General features: G+C 37.9%; 1 protein-coding gene across 1 annotated transcript in view; it reads right to left on the reverse strand.

The window, feature by feature from the left end:
- CFAP20DC (CFAP20 domain containing) overlaps window positions 1–25,130 on the reverse strand; it is a 213,288-nt gene that overhangs the window by 72,416 nt on the left and 115,742 nt on the right. Inside the window, exons 11-12 of the mRNA XM_063291508.1 lie at window positions 11,216–11,532; window positions 3,018–3,416 (exon numbers count right to left, since the gene is read on the reverse strand). Coding sequence (XP_063147578.1) covers window positions 3,018–3,416; window positions 11,216–11,532 — 716 coding nt within the window. The remainder of the gene's footprint in view (window positions 1–3,017; window positions 3,417–11,215; window positions 11,533–25,130) is intronic.

Below are 25,130 nucleotides of genomic sequence, written 5' to 3' on the forward strand. Positions count from 1 at the left end.
GAAAAACATTTAAACGGAGGTTTAAACATTTCACGTAAAGGACAGCAATCTATGGTGCTGCGTATTTTGCTCACTCCTTTGTATACATTATTAACAAGTAGAATTTGCTTGAAAATGCTATTCATTCCTGACAGCCCCATGAGAAAAAAAAAATGCCATGAGTGAACAGCTGAATTAACTTGCCTATTTTTATTGCATGTGGTGTGTTAAATTTGCATTGCAGCAGATAGTCACTCATTTCCAGCCCCTACTGGCTTATCCGAACTACATGTGATAATCCTTGCAGGGCAGTCAGCCCCAAGAGATACAAGCACAAAAACAAAGTCAGGGTACTCCAGAGAGGCAGTCAGTCAGTCAAATTCCATGCCTACTACTAATCTAACAACTGGAAAAAAACTTCTTCTTAACCCAAAAATGTTGCATTCAGTCAGAAAACAAATAGCTTTTCCCTCATGTTTGCAAAATCTCTTCCAAGGGAACTTTACTGTGGCATGTAACTATTCACCTTCCATATGCCTTTAGGGTAGTGCTAAAGGTAAATGTTGACCTCAGTTAAGAAAATAAACCAAGTATTGCAGAAGTATGAGGAGGAATGTTCTACACACTAAAGTTCAATCTTTTCCATCTCTTATTTATATTACAGCTAACCTGATAGCCAAGGGAAATCCATTGAGCAGGATACAAATATGGAAACACCTTTCATCTTAGAAATGAGCAAGTTCTTTTGCATCTGCAATTGTTCAAATAAACTTTTTTTCCTCCAGCCACTAGAAACTTTATGTAGATCTACCCTCTTCTTTCAGTAATTAGTCCAAGAAATGCCAAATTACAATTGGACAGATTGGAAATAGGTTGTTTTTGTAGAAAATGTTTCATTATACCAAATAAGCCTTTGTCAACCCCTGACAAGTCCTGGCATACGGACTGACAAACCCTGGCAAATAAACAATGTAGGAGTTTGCTTTCCTTAAAAAAAGTCTTGATATTTGCTCTCTTTGCATAAAAAACATTGTATTTGCAATCTAAGGTCTATTTACTTACATTTATCCTCCAGCCTCCAGGCCAAAATGGGTATGATCAAAAACAAAGATGGCAAGGACCTAACAGAAGAAGGAGAGATCAAGAAAAGGTGGGAAGAATATGCAGAAGACCTGTATAGGAAGGATAACAATATCAGGGATAGCTTTGACGGTGTGGTCAGTGAGCTAGAGCCAGACATCCTGAAGAGTGAGGTTGAGTGGGCCTTAAGAAGCATTGCTAATAACAAGGCAGCAGGAGACGACGGCATCCCAGCTGAACTGTTCAAAATCTTGCAAGATGATGCTGTCAAGGTAATGCATGCTATATGCCAGCAAATTTGGAAAACACAAGAATGGCCATCAGATTGGAAAAAATCAACTTATATCCCCATACCAAAAAAGGGAAACACTAAAGAATGTTCAAACTATCGAACAGTGGCACTCATTTCACATGCCAGTAAGGTAATGCTCAAGATCCTGCAAGGTAGACTTCAGCAATTCATGGAGCAAGAATTGCCAGATGTACAAGCTGGGTTTAGAAAAGGCAGAGGAACTAGGGACCAAATTGCCAATATCCGATGGATAATGGAAAAGGCCAGGGAGTTTCAGAAAAACATCTGTTTTATTGACTATTCTAAAGCCTTTGACTGTGTGGACCATCACAAATTGTGGCAAGTTCTTAGAGGTATGGGGATACCAAGTCATCTTGTCTGCCTCCTGAGGAATCTGTATAACGACCAAGTAGCAACGGTGAGAACAGACCACGGACTGGTTTCAGATTGGGAAAGGAGTACGGCAGGGCTGTATACTCTCACCCTACCTATTCAACTTGTACACAGAACACATCATGCAACATGCTGGGCTTGAGGAATCCAAGGCTGGAGTTAAAATCGCTGGAAGAAACATTAACAATCTCAGATATGCAGATGATACCACTTTGATGGCTGAAAGCGAAGAGGAACTGAGGAGCCTTATGATGAAGGTGAAAGAAGAAAGTGCAAAAGCTGGCTTGCAGCTAAACCTCAAAAAGACCAAGATTATGGCAACCAGCTTGATTGAGAACTGGCAAATAGAGGGAGAAAATGTAGAAGCAGTGAAAGACTTCGTATTTCTAGGTGCGAAGATTACTGCAGATGCTGACTGCAGTCAGGAAATCAGAAGACACTTAATCCTTGGGAGAAGAGCAATGACAAATCTTGATAAAATAGTTAAGAGCAGAGACATCACACTGACAACAAAGGTCCGCATAGTTAAAGCAATGGTGTTCCCCGTAGTAACATATGGCTGCGAGAGCTGGACCATAAGGAAGGCTGAGAGAAGGAAGATAGATGCTTTGGAACTATGGTGTTGGAGGAAATTCTGAGAGTGCCTTGGACTGCAAGAAGATCAAACCAGTCCATCCTCCAGGAAATTAAGCCAGACTGCTCACTTGAGGGAATGATATTAAAAGCAAAACTGAAATACTTTGGCCACATAATGAGAAGACAGGACACCCTGGAGAAGATGCTGATGCTAGGGAGAGTGGAGGGCAAAAGGAAGAGGGGCCGACCAAGGGCAAGGTGGATGGATGATATTCTCGAGGTGATGGACTCATCCCTGGGGGAGCTGGGAGTGTTGACGACCGACAGGAAGCTCTGGCGTGGGCTGGTCCATGAAGTCACGAAGAGTCGGAAGCGACTAAACGAATAAACAACAACAATCCTCCAGCCAGATTTAGTGTACCTGGGAGACTATGTACTTACATTGCTAACCATTCTTGATCCTAATTATTAGTCCTATTCACCATGGATGTATCTTCTCCTTTTTTCTGAACTTGATTCAAAATTGATTTGTTTTTGTATTATGGATCAATCTGGCAGTTTTCCTCCTCTTCCATATAATTGATCTTTGCTCTATCCCTTGGTAATGCTTTCTAAAAAGCTAATGATATTAATAGACGCAAAGATGCAGAATCTTATATATCCTCTTTATTCAAACAAGATTTATAAAAATACTTACAGGAATTTGGACCATTGGATTTGAATACTCCTGCTGGATTTCTTTTAGGGATTTTCTACTTATGGAACTTCTTAATGCACTGGTCGAGACACCTTTTGATACCTGAGATGTTTCCTTGCAGGGTTCAGGTAGGCTTCCGATAGGGGATAAACAAGAAGTAGGTAACAAGCTTCTTTGAATGTTATTTGCCTTATCTGTTATCACAACAGAATCTTCTGTACACTGTGATATTTCTTCATTAGCTTTTTTTGTATAGATTTTGTGTGTCCTGCTTTCAGGACTCCTGGATGGCATTTTGGGAAAAATCTCTTTGGATATCACTGGTTGAGGAAATCCTGATATAAAATAGTTATTTGGAAGATTCTGAGTCTCTTGCGTGAAGTCCATGTAGCTATCATCCTAGAATAGGGAAACCAGACAAGATAAATTATTTTAAAACATTATTCATCATCGTAAGTTCTCCAGCCTCCCCAGAATACTAGAAAAGCCACAGTCCTGCTTCTTTTGCTTGATAGATAATGTTTATGTTGATATTTTCTGGAAGGAAAAAGAAGGATATTTATGAAAAATGAACCATGCACAACTAATATATTTAAATTTTGAACATCTAGCCTGAAAGCAATGATGGTCTATTTCTATCCAACTACCCAAGGCTACTGAGGCCTTCCAAAATCTCACAAGAGGGGGGGTTCTGGTGGGGATGGCAGACTGAATGGCTGTGCCCGCAGGCTCAGCGGGTGGAGCAGACAACGCAGCAACTTTTTTAGGGCTCAGGCAGGTTCTCCTGAAGCCCAGAAATGTTCTCTGGATCAAGGAGAATACCTGGAATCATCCGATCTGTCTTCCAGACAGTTGCTTGCAGCCAGAAGATCACAAACAGTGTTTTGCGTTTGACTGGTAAGAGCCACCTGGGAGATGGGGACATCACTACTTTCAAAGCCACGCTGCAGCCTTAAAGGGACACTAACACAGGCCACCCCATTTCTAAATCACCAATTTGTATTTTTTTTAAGTATATGTACCCCAAGAGAGGCTTTCTACAGTGAGGAGAAGCTGGTTCTCTTGGTGCTTATCATTATGTTTGGGATTTTTTTAAGTTTTCAAGTTTTGGATTTCATTTTCCTTCCAAATATAAAGGAGGATTGAGAGTAAACAATTGTCTTCCTGTTATTATTTTTCTATTAAATTTGAAGATATTAGCATTTTCCTACAAGTTGAATTGCCTGATTTGAACCTGCAGCTTTCTGTTTTCACTTTCCCTTGAGAATTGTCTGCTATCTGACTCTTACTTTATGTAAACATACTCCGGAATGTTTTCATAGCTTCGACTTTCGCTGGTTAAGCTCCTAGGGGGTGCCATAATCTACTGCGTGAGACATGGAGGATTTCAAACAGATTCTTTCTGACTTCCACCAAGATTTTCAACAGATTTCTTCTGACTCCTATCAAGCTTTTATGCAAGATATTGAGGACATTGTGGAAAATATGAGATCTAAAATATGCCATCAGGTTGGGGATGTGGTGGATGAAATTGAGGAATTCAACAGCGATAGAAAGATTTCTTTTAAGAGTGAGATTGGGATTTTTATCGAGATGCTGGATGAAGATTGGATAGGAGACTTGGAGAAATTTAAGGGAGAGAAAGATCTGCAAGCCATGAGTGAGAGTGACTTTCTGGTGGAATGCCATGAAAAGAATCTGGAATCTTTGAGGGGGGCAGTTGGGCTGTTTGATTTGATTATTATACTAGACAGAAATGTACAAAATAGTAAATGTACAGAATAGTGGTAGGAAGGGAATAATTAAATGTGTTATCTTTTGGAGGGGAGAAAGATGTTTAGGAGGTTTATATGAATATAAATGAATGAGCAGCTGTATTTAGTGATCTGTATTATGTGCTAAAGTGGAATGATTTTTAGAAACAATGTGGTGTTTTGGTTTAATATAGAGTAAGAAATTGATTATGGAAATTTTTGTATATCCTTGCTGTTAAAAGGTGGTAGCCACATCTTTTGTAAATTTGAAAAAAAATTCTCTTGTGTTTTCGCACCTTTTAAGTTCTTTTTCTTTCTTTGTAGATTTTGGGTTTTTTTGTAGTTTTATTCTCCTCTTGAAACTTAATAAAATTTACTATAAAAAAAACAAAACAAAATCTCACAAGGACATGCCAGCCCTTCTCCAAGTTGCATGTGCACTTCTCCAAGTCATGAGAAGGCTGTGCGTGATTTGGAGAAGGGCAGGTGCGCCTTCTTGTGAGCTTTCGGAAGGCCTCAGAAGCCTTCTGAAGCACCATGAGAAGGCTGAACGCTATTTGGAGAAGGGTGTGTACGGCCTTGGGAAGAAGGCTTGGTGCAGCCAGCAGCTACTAGGCTAGGCGCACCTTGTCAGTAGTGGAGGAAGAAGATGGCGAAAGTCAGCTGGGGCACCAGGGCTGGCAGAGGCTGCAGAATGCAGGGTGGCCAAAAGGGTAGGGATGGGGGGGAGATAGGCGAGTGGAGGAGCTGAAGTGACCCTGTTGTTCTAAGTGTGGGCAGGTTGCCAAGCAACCAAATTTTGATCATGTGACCGTGAGGGCGCTGCAATCACTGTAACTTCCGGGGCTAGGCATAGGTACCATTTGTTCAACACCGCTGTAACTTTGAACAGTCGCTGAATGAATGGTCATTAAGTGAGGTCTACCTGTACACTTCAGCTGTTTGACTCATCTACAAAAATCAATTGCCACTAGTTTGGGATGACAGGAGCTGAATAAAGGAACTTTATTTATGTGCCTTTTAATCAGTCTCAGTTAAGAATGGATGATGTAAAGACATTTAATGCGATTATGTCCATCATTGTACTGTATTGGAAGGAAGATCAGGGAAAACGAAGAGGATACCCCATCTTCCTTCCTTGGAGGTGGCATGGGATAAGAACAGCTACAAACACATGGAGAACACACTAAGTTATATTCTTTTGGCTTAGAAATATCATATACACTTTCTGAGCATTATCAGGTAGAAAAAGAACAAGCACAGAGATAGGAAAATGGTAAACATATGTGTATATTCAAATACAAAGTGGGGTGTACACGTTTGTATAGTTTTTCTTAAATATCTCATTTCTTCTTGCTTTGCAGTTCTTGCCTCTTTCATCAGCTGTGAAAGAAAAAAACAAAAGAAATGCATGGAATAAGTAATTCCAGGAGATGAGACAGAGGATCAGGGAGAATCCAAAGCCTCTCTTGAGTATTTCTTCTCTTTAGCTGTGTTAATACAAATGCTAAACTTTACTAAACCTTGGCTAAGAACATCCACATTCTGTGTTAACATAACATGGTACAGCCCCAAGAAACAGATCACATTATACCTTAATGTGATGACCTGATTCATACAACAGACTAAGATAATGGCTGGCTTTCCACGATAAACTGAGTCACCAGCTATTCAACTACATTTTAGTATATTTTAACGTACTGTGTGAACCTAGCCTGCAGTCAAAGTCTCTCTTCTCTAGATGAACAATATAGACGTAAGAATGATAGCTATGGCACATTTAGTTTTATTCACAGTTTCTATTATTTAGATGTCTTTGCTGATTTCTTTTTTGGTGGTGGGGGCAAGTGTTCAAAGTGATTAGATTCTGGCCTACAACTAATGAGATAAATCTTGTAGCCTAGCCTATCTGACACAGTTCTTATGAAAATGGAAATAGCATGGGTTGTGCATTACCTTAAACTCACTGAAAAGCTGGATGAATTAAAACAGGCCTTTCTATACACACAACCACTTACAGTATGGACTACAATAGTATCTTATGTATTAAATTAATACATTATAGCAAAGTATTTCTTTAAAAAGTATCACATTTATCTTTTATCCACATTCACATGCCCACCAACACACATTTCAGTTTTTATGCATATTGTTTAAGATTTTTTTAAAAAAATAACCGATTCAACAGCGTCAAGAATTTCAGTTAAGAACTGATTAAATGCAGCATGACATATGCACACAAAAGAGACTGATTTCCCTTCAGATATGACTCTTCAATTGCCATACCATATTCCTTGGAAGAACATGCAGGGAGGGGGGGTAGTTGGACAGTAATTTCTAAATTAAAAAAAATGATTGCCCTTGAGCTGTAATTTTAAAAAGATAATTCTTTAGAGCTACCCAGTATGAGGCAATTATGGCTCAGTTCTTTTGTTTCCAGATCTTTTAAAGTTGAGAAGTCAGAGTTAAGAGATAAAGAGGAAAACAACTTATTCAATGAGGAAAATGAATGGAAAAAGAGGCAGGAAGCTTCTAAAAGATTAGGACTTGATTACTGTTGGCCAGGAGCAACCCCCACCCTCCAAGTCCTACAGTGCTGTCTCTTCATGGCAGGAATGTGTGTTCCTGGGAGGGATGAGTAGAGAATGCCAGGAATGTATGTCAGGAGTATATAAGAATGACTTACCAATTTCTGCCACTCCAATGACTTCTTTATAGCTAACACTGTCTTCAAACAACCAAAATGATGCCTGTATATGTGGCCATCACCAGATGGAATACACAGAAATCAAACTGACTATATTATTGCTAAAGGAGATGGAGGAGCTCAGTTATAATATCAAAGACATGGCCAGGTGCCGACTACGGAACAGATCGTGAGCTGTTCATGTGCAAGCTCCAGGGTAAGCTAAAGAAGAAGAAGAAGAAAGCCAACCAGTTTCCACAGTATGGTTTTAAGCATATACCCACCATTTTCAAGGAGAGTATCAGGAATTGCTTTGAAGTCCTGAACCTCATTTGTAGAAAACCTGAGGAACGATCTTAAAGAAGTCATTAAGGATGATCCTTGCCAGCAATCAACACCCAGACAGCAAAGGTTAACACCAGGATTAACACCAGATGAACAATCAAGCAGTAAATAACAGCCTAATTAAGGAACTACCAAGGAGAGAACAACACCCCCACCAACACTGTCAGGGCAAGCTACAATACTGTATATAAATAGAGAGCAAACCTCACTCCCTTCTAGCCCTGAAAGATGTTGCCTAGTCGGGCAACGAAATGTCTGCAAGAAAACAACCAGGCTCAGAGAACACCAAGGACTTCACAAAAGACATTACTGCTGATGCATGCTGGATAATTGAGAAAGCCAAAGAATACCCAAGTCAGTGTGTTTCATTATTGTTATTGTTATTATTTTACTTAAATTTGTTACAGCCACCCACTCTAGTAGATTCCAGGCAGCTTACAAAATCCAAAAGCAATACAACAGTTAAAAAACATACAACACAGACAGTCTAGAGTAAAACAACCATAACAACAACAACAACATTAACATTAACACAATAATCACAACATTAACCCAAGGCCTGATACCACAGCCAGGTCTTAAGACGTTTTGGAATCTAAGGAGAGAGGGTGTCATCCATATCTCTGGGGGAATGCTGTTCCAGAGATGAGGGGCAGGCAGAAAAGACATGTTTCCTTAAGTCTCATAAAATGACCACATTTAATAGAAGGGACCTGGAGCACACCCACTCTGCCAGGATGTACAGCACAGGCAGAAATGATTGGAGATAGGCAGTCTCTCAGGCATGTGAAAGAAATAGGGAGTATTTCCATATTTTCTGAGTGTCCAAAACTATATCAACTTTACAGACGAAGCAGCTGTCAGTTTCCAAATCTTAAGTATTATCAAGACAAATACTGTATGTCTTCAGATTTTTCGGAATTTAAAATCCTATGAGCAGTGTAACTGCTAATTTAGAAAAGAAAAACTGAGAATTCAACAATACTGAATTCACAGCAGAATTCAGATACTTCCTGGATTGGCTCCTAAACATAGAAGCTCTAGTTTCACCCAATAATCCTTCTTTGACACTGGGGTAGGAGGAGGCAGAAATTATTGTATAGCATGAACAACAAAGTAAACCTTGCAGATAATTTAAGTGCAGAAGTTGGGATTTACATGACTGAGAAAAAGTCAACAACGCATGCCCACTCACACTTCATTTTTTGTATGAAAGAAATACTAAATGTCACCTGGGATACAGCAAGACAAATATCTAGATGAGGAAAAAGTGTTATAATAGCAAACTGTTATAAGTAATATAACAGTTTGTTATATAAATTATGTAAGTTATATAAGTTATAATAGCAATCTGTTATAACTGTTGTATGATAGCAAACTTTTCATAATCAGGAACTGGCTTTGTCTTGCCAGAGCATCAATGATGCAGAGAAATCCTTTATATTTTAACCAAGTTCCAAAAACAAACATAAATATCCAAGCCTTTTCAGTATTCAGTATGTCAACCTTAATTGGCTGAAGCCTGCAATCCTGTTTAGTAACATTAATGAAATCAGATAGGTTTAAAGTGAAAAAATAAACAAAGGTACAAGAAGGTCAGAGTTTAGTCACTGGTTCTATTTAGCAATTCTTTTCAGGGAAATAAAACTATTGCATTACTTTTTAATTTTTTTCTCAACAAAATGAAGTCAATAGGAAAAGGCTCAAATGTTAAGAAATAATTTTCGTAATTAAAAAAAAAGAGGAATGTTCACAAAGACAGAGATACTTAAAAGTTACTATAACAACTTGATGTAATGATTGACATAACGATCTATTGTACTTTTGTAATTATAGCCACAGCTGATGTTTTAAATTAAGTTACTGACTGTTTTTCGGTAATTTTAGGGATCAATATTTTTCACATTAATCACACTTTCATAGGCACTGCCCATTTTTAAAGAAACAAGAACAGAGGCTACTATATCTTTTGGAAACCACTTTTTTTAGTCACATTCACTCTGAAAAAGGAAGTGGAACTCTCTGCATACTATTGCAGTTTTATCTATAACACGTAATATCATCTAAAATAGCAGGGATGGATTAGCTGAAATTATACCTTTTTATTAAAGTTTAGAAGAGGACCTCTGCCAAATTGACAAAGAAATAAATGACCCAAAAAGAAAAAGAAAAAAAGAACACGAAAGCTGTAGACAATTTATCCTAAGTCATTTTGCTCAATTCACTGTTTTCCTATAATCCTCTGCTTTTGTTAAATGGAATTAAACAATAATTCCACCGTTTTTTTTTAATGTCAAAGGCTAGAAATTTGAGATAACTGTCTATTTAGGAACATTATTAATTCAGAGGGTAGTGAACAATATTTTCAGCATGCCTTCCCTTACAAAATTAGCAGCAAGGTGTTTTGTATTTATGTTACTTATTCTAGACAGATGTTCATATCAGATGGAATGCTTTCTAAACTGTTACTGGCACATATTGGGTTGTAAAGGCTGTCACAACAACCATTCCGTATAAAGGAATCCAGTGCTGGGGAGGAAAAGGAAAATTTCTGTCTAAACCCTTTCTGAGTTGTTTTGAAATGGATTGCAGATAGTTGAATATACAAAAACATTGGATTTTCACAAAACGTTTTGGTTAAATATCGCTTTATTATTATTTATACATTTTTACAGAAGTATAATTATTCAACTATTTGTAGTGTTCATTCACCGAAGAGGGGTGAGGAGGTGTTATTCAGATTATATGTTTCTCTCTCTCTCTCCTATTCTAATCTACTACTATCTCATCCTCTTAGAGCTGACATATAGACCAAATTCACTTCTTGCTAAGCCACAGTGTGATCTATTTGGTTTTGATCGATGTACCGTTCAGGCTTTGCTATTGTGATTTGCAAACCACAGGTTACAGTTTAGCTTGTTGTGTGAAACCAGCAAACTTACTTAAACCATCTTAATCCTTTATGTGAACAGAGCCATATAAGCTATTTCTAGTTGCTCATATGTACCGACATTTTTGTTAGATTTCTTGCCTGCTTTCCTTTTCCAAGAGCTCAGGTTAGCCAGTATAATACTCCTTTCTTCAAGTTTTGCCCCACGAAACAGCCCTTTGAGGTAAGATGGGCTAAGAGATGGTGACTGCCCCAAGCCTTCCAGTTAGCTTTCCAAAACTAAGTGTGGACTTGGGCCTCAGTCTCCCTGAACCCAGCCACTCCCTGAACCCACCACTACAGCATAATTACTTTTCTAATTGACAGTTCAACCTTTTTGTGATGACTTTTTTTCTCGTTCTTTCACACATAGACACTATCACTTTTTAATGCATATCCATACATGAGGAGGCATGCCAGGTGTACTGCCAGTGGGAATACAGAACAATAAGAGCAAGCCTTTAAACCCAACCAATCAAGTTACCTCTCCATTGCTCTCATTTCCATAGAAATCATCTTCCATTTGAGCTCCTCGACAATCCCTGCTAATGTCTTCCTTCAAATCCACAGAAAAACTGCAATCTTCTGAAGAAAGATTTAAGGGCTTTCCATGAGGTGCTGATCTGGGTTTTGAGGAATAGGTGAAAATATCCGCATGGCCTTCAGCTGTTTGTTTACTTTCACATGTTTGGTCATCACTTGGTGTGGTGGCTGAAAAGCCACCGGAGGTTTCACAGGCTATTGGCAAAGGATTGCTGGACTCCAGTTCAGAGCTTTCTTGGTGAGGAAATATCCATTCATCTGCAAACAAGAAAAGTCCAACACTGGGTATTAATAATTTCTGTATAAGAATGCGTCTTCAGGAAAAATCAACAATTAGGTTCCGCAAATATGGAAATGTGAATAGAAACGGTCAAAAATCACAAATATTAAAAAATAAATTGGTATGATTCAGGTGTTGGACAAGGAGTGGGAAATTCCAGGTTCAAGTCCACCATTAACTATGGAATTCATTGGGAGATTTTGGGCCAGTCAGTCAGTTGAACTTACATTACAGCTTGCCAATTAATTAATTAATTAATTAATTGACAAGATTTATAAGGTTGCCAAACTCAAACAATATGACTCTGGCTGGAGTACAGCATAAAATTGAACAATAAACCAAGCACCCCCCCCCAGTTAACATTAAACATCTACAGTATATAAATATAAAATGCACAATATAAAAAGGTTGTTTTGGCAGGGGATAAAATAAATAGAAATTGCCATATAAGCTGCCTTGGGCTCCTGGGGAAAAAAGAAGGAGATATAAATCAACTAAGTAAATAAGTAATAATTTTAACCTCTCAGGATATAACAAAAGGAGCAGTCTTACATAAACTTAGACCATTAATTCATCTGTCTTGCACTGCATATTGGGACAAGTTCTGCTGACCAAGATCCGCTTCAATGGGCATACCGGAGACCGCATGCAGAGCATATGGCCTACCAATGAGGAATCCTTCCTCACAATGGTACTAGCCTATTGCATTTCTCCTCTTCACTGATCCTGTCTTCAGTGTTACACTATTTTAACATCTCTTCTCAAAAGATTTCAAGATAAATTATATTTAGCTGGACACACATATTTTAATTTCAATATACAGATTGCTCTGGAGAAATTTTAGGGATGGCGTCTCTCTTAATCTAGTATTTTGGTGTTCTGATAGATCATGTTGTACTGCAAGATTGTTGATCGCAATTTTCAGCAGTATAACAGTACAAGATTTTTAGTAATGTATCTTGTACCAGTGATGTTCCTCTACTACTACAAGCAGAGTGTATATGATTAGTCTTCCTGTTGATTGCAAGGGACTAGGCTCTTTATGCTATAAATCTTTTTAAGCTGTGGGCATAGTACTACTTTGTATCCTGGAACACTAATCAGCACTGGAGTGCTGGTAGAAACATCCCTAATGAACAATATTGTTCTCCATTGTAGAAGAATGGCAAACATTCATCTGGATAAAGTATAAAGATGTACCTAGTTACATACTACAGTGTGTATCAATAAAGTATAAACAACAAAGAGCAAAATAGTACCTTCTATGTGTACCTTGTGTAGTCTTCCCTAAATCCTTTTTAGTGGCTTCATTGTTATAAGAGTAGAACCATTACTTGCTCCTAGAAATGATTCAAGCCTGTTTCTATCTGTCTAATCACATCCCTTCATCGACACATCCCCACTGCATTCTGTTTCTTAGTTATGCTGGAGTGTGACTGAAATAATTAGTATCACATTTCTTAAAAAGCAAATGCTACCCTTCTTCTCCAAAGAGGATTTGTTAAGTATTCCAGCTTTTATTTTCAGCTCATGTTTAATTTATACTTAAATCTCAACTCTATAGCTCTGGGCTGGGGGGAAAAAGCATGAGAAAATATATATATATATATATATATATATATATATATATATATATATATATATATATATATATATATTTACCAGCTTCCTCTGTGATCAGGCAATACTAATCTTTGTATTTTAGAACAAACATAAAGCCACGAATATGGATTTAAAGGATGGCTGCCACATCAGCACAGAAGAGGGTGTTTTTTTTTACCCTTTCATTGCTAAATTATATTTTACTGTTTGAAATGATGTTACAGAAAAATATCAATGTGATTGATTGAGGGGAATATGAAATAACATCATGGCCTGCTCAAGTATGCATCACTCCCTTATCTTCATTAGAGGTAACATTGTATGGCTTGGTGGCTACAGCCTGGGACCACTGTAGTTCCAAAAACCAATAATATCACCAACGACTTTTTCAAAAACAATCTCAGCAAAAAGCCCCACTAGAATGAATGTCACACTGCAGCAAAGGCACAGTCACTACCATCACTAGTGGTAGAAGTGGGCAAGAGTTAACAGTTACTACTAACAGTGCAGGAACATCATGGGTTAGAACTGTGCATGGCAGTCCAATAGTGAGTTTTGCATAGTAAACATAACCAGTTTTGGGATATTTGTACATTCTGCATTGTTCTTTAAAATGCCCATTTGCAGGCAATAATGTGGAATAGAGGCAGAAAATGAAGATGGGTCTGATATAAAATTGTGGCCAATGTAGCACTGATACTTGTTTACAAATGAAAGAGATGCGTGTTCTAGACCAAACAAATGGGTCTGATATAATAGCATGAGGTAAGTATTACTGCTCCTTACAAAGAGAGAGAAGATAAAGCTTGACATGATGATTCAAGTGTTCAACTGCACTTCCAGACCTCATAAAATCTGCATTTCTGCTCTTACAGTACTATGGGACTCAAATCCAATGCTGGCAAGACCTGGAGACATATGATATAGGAGTTTTGCGGAATGTAAATAAGTCTGGGTCTGGTCAATGATTGCATGGAAAACCACCTGGGAACTGTGCATGAACTATTTCAATTGCCATAATTTCAAAGGCAGAACATGATTTTGAATTCAGATCAGAACAAATCAAAGCAGATTTGATGTTTAGATATAGCAACAATGCCAAATCCTTTGGGACCTGGACATGACTGTATATTAAACAGGATCATATGTTCTGGAAGTCTAGAAATGAAGCTACAAGAAGTTGAGTTTATAGAGAAAACTTAAGAAAAGCTCCTACAGAGAAGAAGTTAGTTAATTTCTGGCTCAATTAGGAAAGGAAAAAAACTATATGTTTGCTGACTTACATGGAATGGAAGCTGGCTTAGCATTTTGGGGATAAAGAAAAAGGTGGGGGGGGGATGGACAGAGAGTAATGGATTGTAAGGATCCTTCTTTTCCAAACAATAAAGACAAAAGGAAGACTGGAGAACGTTGTTGGTTGCATTATTTTCCTTTTGATAAAAATAAAAGGATGGAGAAAGAGAAGGAGAGAGAGAGACTTGCTCAGTTGAGCAAAGAGTATTCTTCTGACTTGCTGAATGGTTGAGGGCCAATTTTATATTTTCCTTGAGGAATTCAGCTACTTAGAAGAAAGCAAAACCAAGATCTTATCTCAGAATATTGTGAAATGTTGGGTAAGTTTTCAAATAGAAAGAAGAAGAAAAAATCTTATTTCCTCTTCCTTCCTGGACTGAAGGGAGGGTTAAAAATGAGGGGATTCTTTAGAACAATGGGCCATGATGGACCAGATCTGTCAATTATTACCCTAAACAAAAGGCTCTCCTTCAGCAGGATCTGATAAATTTTGAACACTGGAAATACAAATGACTGGAATTGGGAGAAATGCAGCAAAGTCCTTTACTTGGAGTAATAATGGAAAAGCAGTGAAGGAAATTTAATGGTAGAGGAACAAGAAGGAAGAAAATATGAGGTAGACTTGTCCTTTTCTAAAACCCAGCACAGCCACAAGTAAAACAAAGGAAAACGAGAATCTTTCCTTCTCAAAGCTATAGTAGGAGAAAAAAACAATGAAATATATCACAGCAAAAGACACAGGAATATACTGTAAAATTGCCATAATATATGTCTCAAGACTAGTCTATTTCACCATCAACAGCAGAAAAATATGAAAAGTATAGAAGTTCTATCTGTGTATACATGTATACATAATATAGCCTGTTTTCAACTTTTGGCTTAAATGTTGTTCTTTTGCTTCTGACTCATCATGACCTGATGGACATCATCTTGGTACGATTTTCAGGAACTGTTTTTGTAAGTTCTTGTCAACTTATGTTTTCTATCATCAGTGATCCAGCTACTGTGTCTTCTGTCCCTTTTTTATTGCCATCAATTTTTCCAGGTTTCAAGGTCTTCCAAGATTCTTCGTCCAACATAGAATAATTTGTTCCTTCTGCAATCCAAAGTATTCTCAACAATCTTTTCCACCACAATTCAGAGGGATTAATTTTTCCACATTGCAAAGATGGATGCTTCTGCTTTTGCATTAATATACTGTATCTGTCATGACTACGGATGGTGAGCAGGAGGGGGCCCCTATCCAGGGGGGGAAACACATGTGTAGTTTAGAGGCTTTGAACTGTCCTTCAAAGAAACTCAGAGCAGACCCACCTTGAGTTTTGGGGTTTATCTGTCTGGGTTTCCCACGCTCCTTCAGTTTGGTAGGATTTTCTGTCTACTATAGTGGTTAATAAACACTAGAGACTGAAATTCTTGCCTCAGTGTGGTTTTTTGCTTAAGTCAGGACAATATCTGGGAAAACCCTGGCCCTGACAATAGATACTTTTGTCATTGTGATGTCTCTGCTCTTTAATATTTTCTCTAGATTTGTCATAGTCTCTCTCTCAAGTAGTATCATGTCTATTCCTTTCTGCAGAGAAAGGGGGGTTATGGAAGTTGGGGGGGGCTTCCAAGAGCACCCTGTTTTATGTGCTTCCTAGCCTCCTTCTAGTATATAGAATGCTAATTTTCACTACACAAGCAAGGTGCTGATTTTGGCCTAATGGCATTGATCAGAGTATTGGAACTAGGCACTGAGTCAATCACAAGTACAATTTAGGAAGGGTGGTAACAGGCCAGGTAACAATACTCTTGGCAATTTATGATCTTTCCCATTCAACAGAAAGTGAAGAAACCCTGGGGAGGATAGATTTTGTTCAGCTAGATACTTTTGGAGAAGTAGATAAAAATTTAAATTTGATTGAACTACAAACAAGTGGGAAAAAAATAACCTACTGAATAGCACTGCAGAATTGTATTTCACACCAATTATTACACAGTTCAAAATGTCATGTAAATTGTGGCCAGTGTAGCATTGATAGTTGTTTACAAATGAAACAGATGCGTGTTCTAGACCAAACAAAATCTTATTATCTCTGAGTCACAAGAAATGCTGAAATTCTTCTATGGGGAGTAGGTGGGGTGGGGGGGGAAGTCAAATGTTTTCATATCAATTGTAATGAATAATTTTGTGTAACTTCTTAGGAAAATATGTAAATTACTGTGTAATCATGGTAGCGCAGTAAACATGATAAATACAAGAATGATCACCTAAATGTCTAATTAGTTTCACTGCAGAGTCAGATTTATGCTGGAGCTTCTAATTGCAGCCTCACATTTTAATGAAGGTTTTAACATGACATAAAAAAGCTGACAAATGATATACAATATTCATTTGTTTTATTTCTTTCTTTGCCACCAGTTTCCCTTTTGTAATGACATTGCACACCTGCTAGAGAAGATATGTTTATACATTTTCTATGCTGCCAGTTTAAAGAATTTCTGTTCATAACCAGAACAAATCTAACATAAAGCAGTGCATTATCTCAGGATTATGGATCAATTCATGCCTGAGACAAATACATATTCTGCACTTTCCTTGCATTACTCTGTATCTCCACAATTCCCTCCACATTTTTAATCTTAATGGACATAAGAATATTTTCTTTTTTGCAATATTTCAGTATTTATTTCAACTGCATTTGTCTTGGACTAGAATCTTTAGAATGTTGTATATTCTCCAGGAAAGAGTCAAAAGCTAGTTTCTTTTTAAGTTTTTTCTTCCAGTATCAAGCTTTTTAAAACCAATGTGATGAACATACCATTTATACAGGCTTTTGTGTTGCACTAGGAAACCAAGACGTAGCAACCATAATGTAGTAACTGGTAAAATGTAACACCAAATGATAAATGAAGCACCAAAAAGAACACCAAAAATGCTTGATTTTCTAAAGGTCCTATAGCCTTAGTATGTGTGATACTTAGTACGTGTGAGCTGAATTCTACTGACTTTTCATGTTGCCTGGGAGAGTGAGATAATGCACTAGGCGGAATTATATCAGAAAATTGGGGGACTATCTGTTGTTCTGTTTCTTTAGTATTTTGATTCCAAAATCTTCATTTGGCCTAGGAATATAGAAGGTTATACAACTCACTTTAACTTTATCATACCACAAGTAGGCGTGCCATCCAAATCAGAGATCATGTCCTTCTAATTCCAATAATTCCGTGTCCTTCAAGGTTACCCAATCCTTCATCCATAGCAAACAGTAGCCAACAAAATAAAATTTCAAATCAGGCAACCCTAGACCTCCTCGTTCTTTGGAATCTTGTAACAATTTATACTTGATTCTTGGTTTCTTCCCTTGCCAACTGAACTTAGAGATATCTTTCTGCCATTGTTTAAATAGTAGGTCTGTTGTTATTCTGAAACAACATACAATTCATGTTTGATAATGTCACCCCCAAGTATCTGACCTTTCTTACCATTATAAAACCAGTTTTACCCATCAACATTTCTTGATTGTGTGTAGTCATATTCTTGATCAACATCTTTGTTTTTTGTTTATTTACTTTAAGTCCAGCTAATGACCCAAATTCCTTTAATTTCTTCATCAAATGTTCAACAACATTCAAAGGGTCTTGTAATATTAAAACTAAATCATCAGCAAAGACCCTCAGTTTGAAGACCTCCTTCTTTATCTTCAAATCTTTTATTTGATCATCTTGTCTAATGTCTCTATTCAAGACTTCCAAAACTAGGATAAAGAGTAAAGGTGACAAAGGACACCCTTGCCTTGTTCCTTTCTGTATATGACAAGGCTCAGTTAAATCACCATTTACAATAATATGCGCTTTTTGAGGCACATACTGTAAATTGATTTAATTCCTTGAATAAAATTATCTCCAAAGTCCATTATTTTCCAAAAGTTTGAACATAAAAGTCCAGTTCAAATTGTCAAAGGCCTTCTCTGCATCTAAGAAGATAAGAGCTGCTTGCTGATCATTGTGGTGTTGTAGATATTCTATAATGTCCAAAACTGTTCTCACATTGTATCTTAATTGCCTTTTGGGTAGAAACCCACATTGATCTTGGTGAGTAAAGTCCTGTAAAATTTTATTCATTCTTTCAGCCAATATTGAAGCAAATATTTTATAATCATTGTTCAACAATGAAATTGGTCTATAATTCTTAGAGTAATATCTCGGCCTTCTTTTAGGAAAAGTGCAATATTGGCTTCTTTCCAAGAGTCAGGCATTGCAGAGCCCTGCAAAATAGAATTCATCTATCTTTGAAAGGGCTAAAGAAGCTGATCCTCAAAGCACCTATAATACAATGCTGGCAAACCATCTGGACCTGGCGCTTTCCCCAGTTTGGTTCTTTTTATAGCTTCCACTATTTCAAAAGTAGTTATAGGATTGTTTATTTATTTAATTTTTTGTCCCGCCTTAATTATTTTTATAAATAACTCAAGGCAGTGAACATGCCTAATACTCCTTTCTCCTCCTATTTTCCCCACAACAACCCTGTGAGGTGGGTTGGGCTTGTTAATATTGTTTTCTACTACAGATTAAAGTTACTATGGTAACTAATCATTTTGGCGGGGTGAAGAGGTTGAATTGTCCCCTTTTTCACGTGTTAATGGTTGCATTGCCTAAGGGAGGAACTTGCCTGAACTTGTTTTAGTTTCAGTTTCCCTTCTGTGTAGGCTTGCAGAGAATATGCAGCTGAGAGAAATCTCTCCTCTCAGCAAACAGCCTTTAAATATGTTTGTTTTCTGTAAATAAAATTATTTTTATAGAAATGCCTGGTGTGTGACTTTTCTGATCTCTCCTGGGCCAAATGCTTTCTAGCACTCTGCCAACAGGGCTGAGAGAGTGACTGGTCACCAGCCGGCTTTCGTGCCTAAGGTGGAACTAGAACTCACAGACTCCTGGTTTCTAGCCCAGCACCTTAACCACTACACCAAACTGCCTCTCATTAATAATTTCTGTTATTGTGAGAAACTTCTTGCCTTTTATACAAATTGGAAAAAAAAGTTGTAAAATGACTTCTTAATTCCTTCATTATCCATTAATTCAATATTTCCTTCTGGAATTTTTAATATCATTTTCTTTTCTCTTTCCTTCCTTAATTTATAGGCCAACCATCTTCCAGGTTTATTGGCAAACTCAAAATGTCTCTTTAACATAATTCAATTTTGTCTCTATTTCCCTCACAGTCAACATAGATAATTGTTGGTGTAATAATTTAAGTTGGTATAAAATACCAGTATCCACCGGGTTTTTCTGTAACTCAATTTCTTTTACTTTAATTTGATCAAGATAGTTGGCCTTTTTTGTTGACACTTCTTTTTTGTATTACAGTTATGGTAGATAAAGTGACCTCTCATAATTGCCTTAATGGTGTCCTAAACAGTTTTTAGGTCAGTCCCTTTGTCCAAATTGATGTAAAAAAAAATCTTTTAAACTCCTCTTGCAATCAGCCAAAATGTTTTCTCTTTGTAAAATAGCTTCATTCAATCTCCATTGAAAAGCCATAGAAGATCTATTTTCAAATTTACTGGATTGTGATTGGATTGTGATCGGAGAAAGTCTTTGGTAAAATATCAACCTTACAAATTTTATTAGCTAAATTATTTGAAATCCATATCATGTCAATTCTTGAAAAAGGTTGATGTCTTTCTGAGTAAAAAGTATATTCCTTGCCAATCCATTTTTGTGTTGCCAGGAATCTACTAATGCCAAATTGTCTATCATATCAAAAAAAAAACTGTGAGAGTCTTCCTTGTTTAAGCTTAATTTCCTTTTCAGATGTCCTGTTCAATCGTGGGGAGGTTACACCATTCCAATCTCCTAGTAGACACCAGCTTTGATATGAAAAAGATTACAATTCATTCAGAAGATGTCTAAAAAATTTACTTTTATCCTCATTTGGTACATATAGCCCCACAGTGATAGATTTAAGTCCATTAAGCTCGACTTCCGCTGCTACATATCTGCCATGTTTGTTAGAAAGCAATAAACATGGTTTCAGTTGTGGTTTAACATATTTTACAAGTCCATTTATCTTCTTCAAACCTGCTGAAATAAATTCCTCTCCCAAATTTTTATTCATCAAATATTTAATATCTTTTTTCCTTATATGAGTCTCCTATAAGGATATCATATCATGGTTTAATTTCTTCAAATAATGAAAAAAAACATTTCTTTTGTGCAGGGCATTTGCCCCGTTCACATTCCAAGTAAGGTAAGTGCAAGCCATGATTAAGCAGACATCTGACCAAAGTCCTTAGATGTAGCACCCATATCTATACCCTGTAGAGCAGATTCTTGGGGGTCTAGTTCCAGGTGCAGATTTCTCATCTACACCCCGATCCAAACTAGATCCATGTCTAGCAAGAAAGTCCTTGGCCTTATGGCTGGAGGTCAATCTAAATCTTTGCTGTTGGAACATAAAATTTACACCTTCCAATCTTTCCCATCAAAAACAATTTTATTCTTTTTCAAAATCTTTGTTAAAAAGCATAGTCATTTCTCTTCCTCAAAATCCTTACAGGAATCTCTTTTGAAACAATTATATCCACATTGTCAATATTTAATCTTGATTCAAAGTGAGTTTGCAAAACTTCGTTTCTTGTTTTCTTTCTAGCAAAATGAACCAAAACAGCTTTTGGTTTATTATTTACAGCTGCATATCTTGAGTTGATGTGAAAAACTTTATCTAATTCATCCTCCATTCTATGAAATTCCAGCCAGCCTCTGACTCAGAAAACGAAACTATTTCTGAGTCAGAGGAGGAAATAGAAACTTACCAGGCTGAAACCGGGAAAGTGAAACCCAGAGATAAGTCAGCAGCGCAGAAAGAGTCACAGGCACTGATTGGCCAATCTTCGGAGGATTTGAATCCTCCAATCAGTGTGCGCCAATGACGGGCAGAAAAGTGCGTGAAGGAGAAGGTAGCCCGATTGGCTGCAGAAGGGTCCAGGTGCATGAAGGATTGGCATAAAAGGCAGATGCGTGAAGAGCAAGCTGCCGGACACAACTGATCCTTCAAGCCTGCAGCTTCCGCATTAGAGTCTTTACCCACGTTGGAAACAGTGTCTGTTACTGAAGAGGAATCAGCACCAGTGTTTTCCACCAAAGACGACTTGAATCCTGCTTCTGCTGCCACCGAGGATCTTCTCCTCGCTGGACCTAGCAATCTCAGCCTTGTGACCAGCCTTGGTCCTCTGCATTCCCCTTGTGTGCGTTCCAGGCACATTTCGAGTCCCACTTCGAAGTTCCAGCTGTGTCCAGTCTCCAGTCCAGTCTCATTGGGCTTCAAGTCCGCAGCCTTGCCCCGAGTCTTCGTTCTAGCCTTGCAACGTTTCTAGCTCCCAGCTTAGTCCAAAGTCTCCAATACAACTTCGTTGTGCCTTTGATCTCCAGCCTTTCCTTGGATCTCCAGCCCAGTCTAACCGCACCTCTTTTGCATGACATTGCTCAGGAGTTTCACACCTAACCTGTTGTGAACCAGGTTTGCAACCTTGTCTAGAACCTGTGGTCCAGTCCTGCTGTGTCTCAAGTCCCTTGCCTAGTCCAGAACTTCCAGTCCAGTCTTGTCTTGTGCCTAGCTTCCAGCCTTGTCAGGAATCTTCAGCCGAGTCCAATCTTGCTCCACGTTCTCAGCCTTGTTCCGAGTTCCTAGTCCAGAGTATTCAGCGTAGTCCAGTGCCTTCAGACGAGTCTAGCCTTGCTTCAAGTTCTCAGCCTTGTTTTGAGTCTCCAGTTCCAAGTAACCAGTCCAGCCTGAGTCATCAAGTCCAGTTCAGTCCGGTCAACAGAACCAAGACGTATCCAGAGAGTTCTGCCCAGCCTCACCCAGTATTCCGGCGCCAGCCTAGTTCAAGTGGTGTTCCAGTTCGAGGTCAATTGATTCCAGTCCTAGTAGCGCCACACGCTCCAGCTTCTCTCTGTCTTCCAGCCTCTGTCAGAGAATCCTGCTCTGCCACCTTGCTGCTGTCTCCTCTCTAATCTTGCTGGTTACCTTGTTGCTGCCCAGTTGGTCCTGACTGAAACCAGTTCCTTCTTGATTCTAAGGACTTATTTATTGTAAATAGTTATTTAATAAAGAGTATTTTTGATATTTAATCTGCCTGGCTGCCTCTTAGTCTGATCAGGACACATTCTATCTTCCTCCCAATGGGGTAATTTTGCCAAAGCCTGTAGGATTTTTTCAACAATATTCTCCCCTTTCACCTCAGGAACACCTCTAAGTCTCAGACAAAAATCCATGTCCCTAAGTTCTAACAGAGCCATTTTATTAAGGTCTTTTTCTCTCTCTTGCTCAGTATTAACCATCTTAGTTTCTAACACCTCCACTCGATCTGTTACTTGTTTCACCTCTCCAGCATTTTTTTCCATTTGATGTTCAATCTTTTTCTCAAAGTCAGAATATTTACTTTCCATCGTTTTCTCGAAGTCTCCATATCTAATTTCCATCTTTTGCTCAAAGTCAGAATATCTATCATTTTGTTAGGCATGTCATACTGAGGGTTTGGAATAAATATAAACCAGTATTGTCTCCTAACGTACCTATGTGGTTGTCCCCCTCAAGAAGCTTTTTTGTAGAAGAGAGATGGCAGGCAAACCAAGCTGGTTTGAGATAGGAAGATTTGCTGAATTTTGAAGAAAGAATACCTAAACTTAAAACAAGGGAACAACTAGAATTGGAAGGTCATATCTGTCACTGGTTTAATTATGCACAACTGTCAGAATGGTTTAATTTGGAGAAGAAAGTATATAATTTTGTTCATGAAAAAACACAGTTTGAAATTGAATTTTGTACAAACGATGAGCATCTTATTAAGAAAATGTATAAAATGTTGTTGCAATTAAATTTAGAAGGTTGTACAACTCACGATGAAGGGCAGAACAGGTTGCAAGGGAATTGTTAGTATGCGTGTATACATGCCCTATTCCACATCCATTTCCAATCTAATCAAGCCTCACGATCTCCCTCTGGAGATAAAATGTATCATACTTGAAGCAATGAATAGCTCCTTAAGAAATAGTTATCATGGACATTTCACATGCCATAAAAATTAAAGTTCTAAATTTATACCACAAATACACATATGACCTCCTTTTCCATACAGTACTTTTTCACACTAAAAGTAAAAGTAAAATAGAATCACAGAATTAGAAGGGATCTTTTCATGTTGCAATTCATACATTTTGCAATTTATACGTTTTGCAATTTGCCACAGAATTTCTCAGTGTCGACCACTTGCACTATATGCTCTCACACCCGTAGGTATAATATTGATGTTTGCTGGATATCCACGAATGGATACGATCTTGTCATTGATTAGATTAGAGGCATGTACACATCAGTTACATAATCCATTACTTTATAATCGAGTTATAGCTATATGAGCCATTACATAATAGGCAAATACAAATCTATTACATAATCATGAGAGTCCTTTGGGATTATAGCAGTCTATACAGTACCTGCGACAATAAATATCTAGAATATGTTGACATTCCATTCCTTGTATCTCCTGAAGAATAACAATCTGATTCAAAGTCCCTCATTCTGTTTCACCTATGCTCACTTATTCCTAAAACATCTAATATTCATTTCTGCTTTGACAATTTCAAATTTACCTTGGTTCATGATTCTTACAGTCCATGCTCAAATTCTGTGTGTCCTTGTAAAATGAGGAATGCCTCTTTCAATATTGGCACCATAAGTAACAAGACTTCCTTGTAGCTTTGGTCTGGCCAGATCATCATCATCATCATCATCATCATCATCATCATCTCTCAATCTACCCAAGGAAGTCTGACCTTCTTCCCCAGTACAGTAAGTATGAAACTAAGTTACCAACTAAGGTGTGTGTGTATTTCATCACCCCAATTCATTTAAATGTTACAGCCATGTCCATACAGTTTTCTTGGTAACAACACCAAAGGAGTTTTCCAGCACTGGCACGTTCAAGCATTCATACAATGAGAGTCGTGAGGCCAAGCTCTTTCTACTATTTTAATGAAGCGAAATGACCAATACAAGAAGAAAGCTGCGAATGGAGAATTCCCGCTCAAACCTACATTGAAAACTACAATCACATAATTACCCTTTACCCCTCTTCCCACTAGGGCATGTCACCCCCCTTCCCAATCCAGGTGGCTTCTCTGATGTATCTCCCTTCCATGGCCTTGGGGTACTAATGCCATAAATCCCTAGCCATAACAATGCAGTTTACACTCCAACCCGGCACCCCCTCCCATCTGGCGACACGAAGTCTGTTACCACCAATAAAAGACTGGTGGAAGATGCTCCAATAAGGGGTTCTGTGAACCTTTTGATCGGAGGGTCTGACATTGGTAACTTCCACATTCCTACCTTTTCTATAAATTTGATCTAGTACTTGCCATAGTCAATGTTGATCATGAAATTATTATTTTTCTCAGTATTAAGTTACATGTTCAGCTGGATCTAACTCTGACTTATCGTCTCATTACTTTTCTATCTGGCTTGCTTGATTTCTATTATGGGATAGCGTAATTTTTAGTTAAAGAACTCAACATATGTAATTTGGGTGACAGATGAGATTTAACATTGACAACATTCAGCCTCTACAGAGGCAGCAAAATAATTGACTATTTTCTGGGTCTTGTCTTTGGGTGGTGGTGATGATGATGGTTGTAG

The sequence above is a fragment of the Candoia aspera genome, chromosome 2 (genome assembly GCF_035149785.1).
Source record: "Candoia aspera isolate rCanAsp1 chromosome 2, rCanAsp1.hap2, whole genome shotgun sequence".
Lineage (NCBI taxonomy): Eukaryota > Metazoa > Chordata > Lepidosauria > Squamata > Boidae > Candoia > Candoia aspera.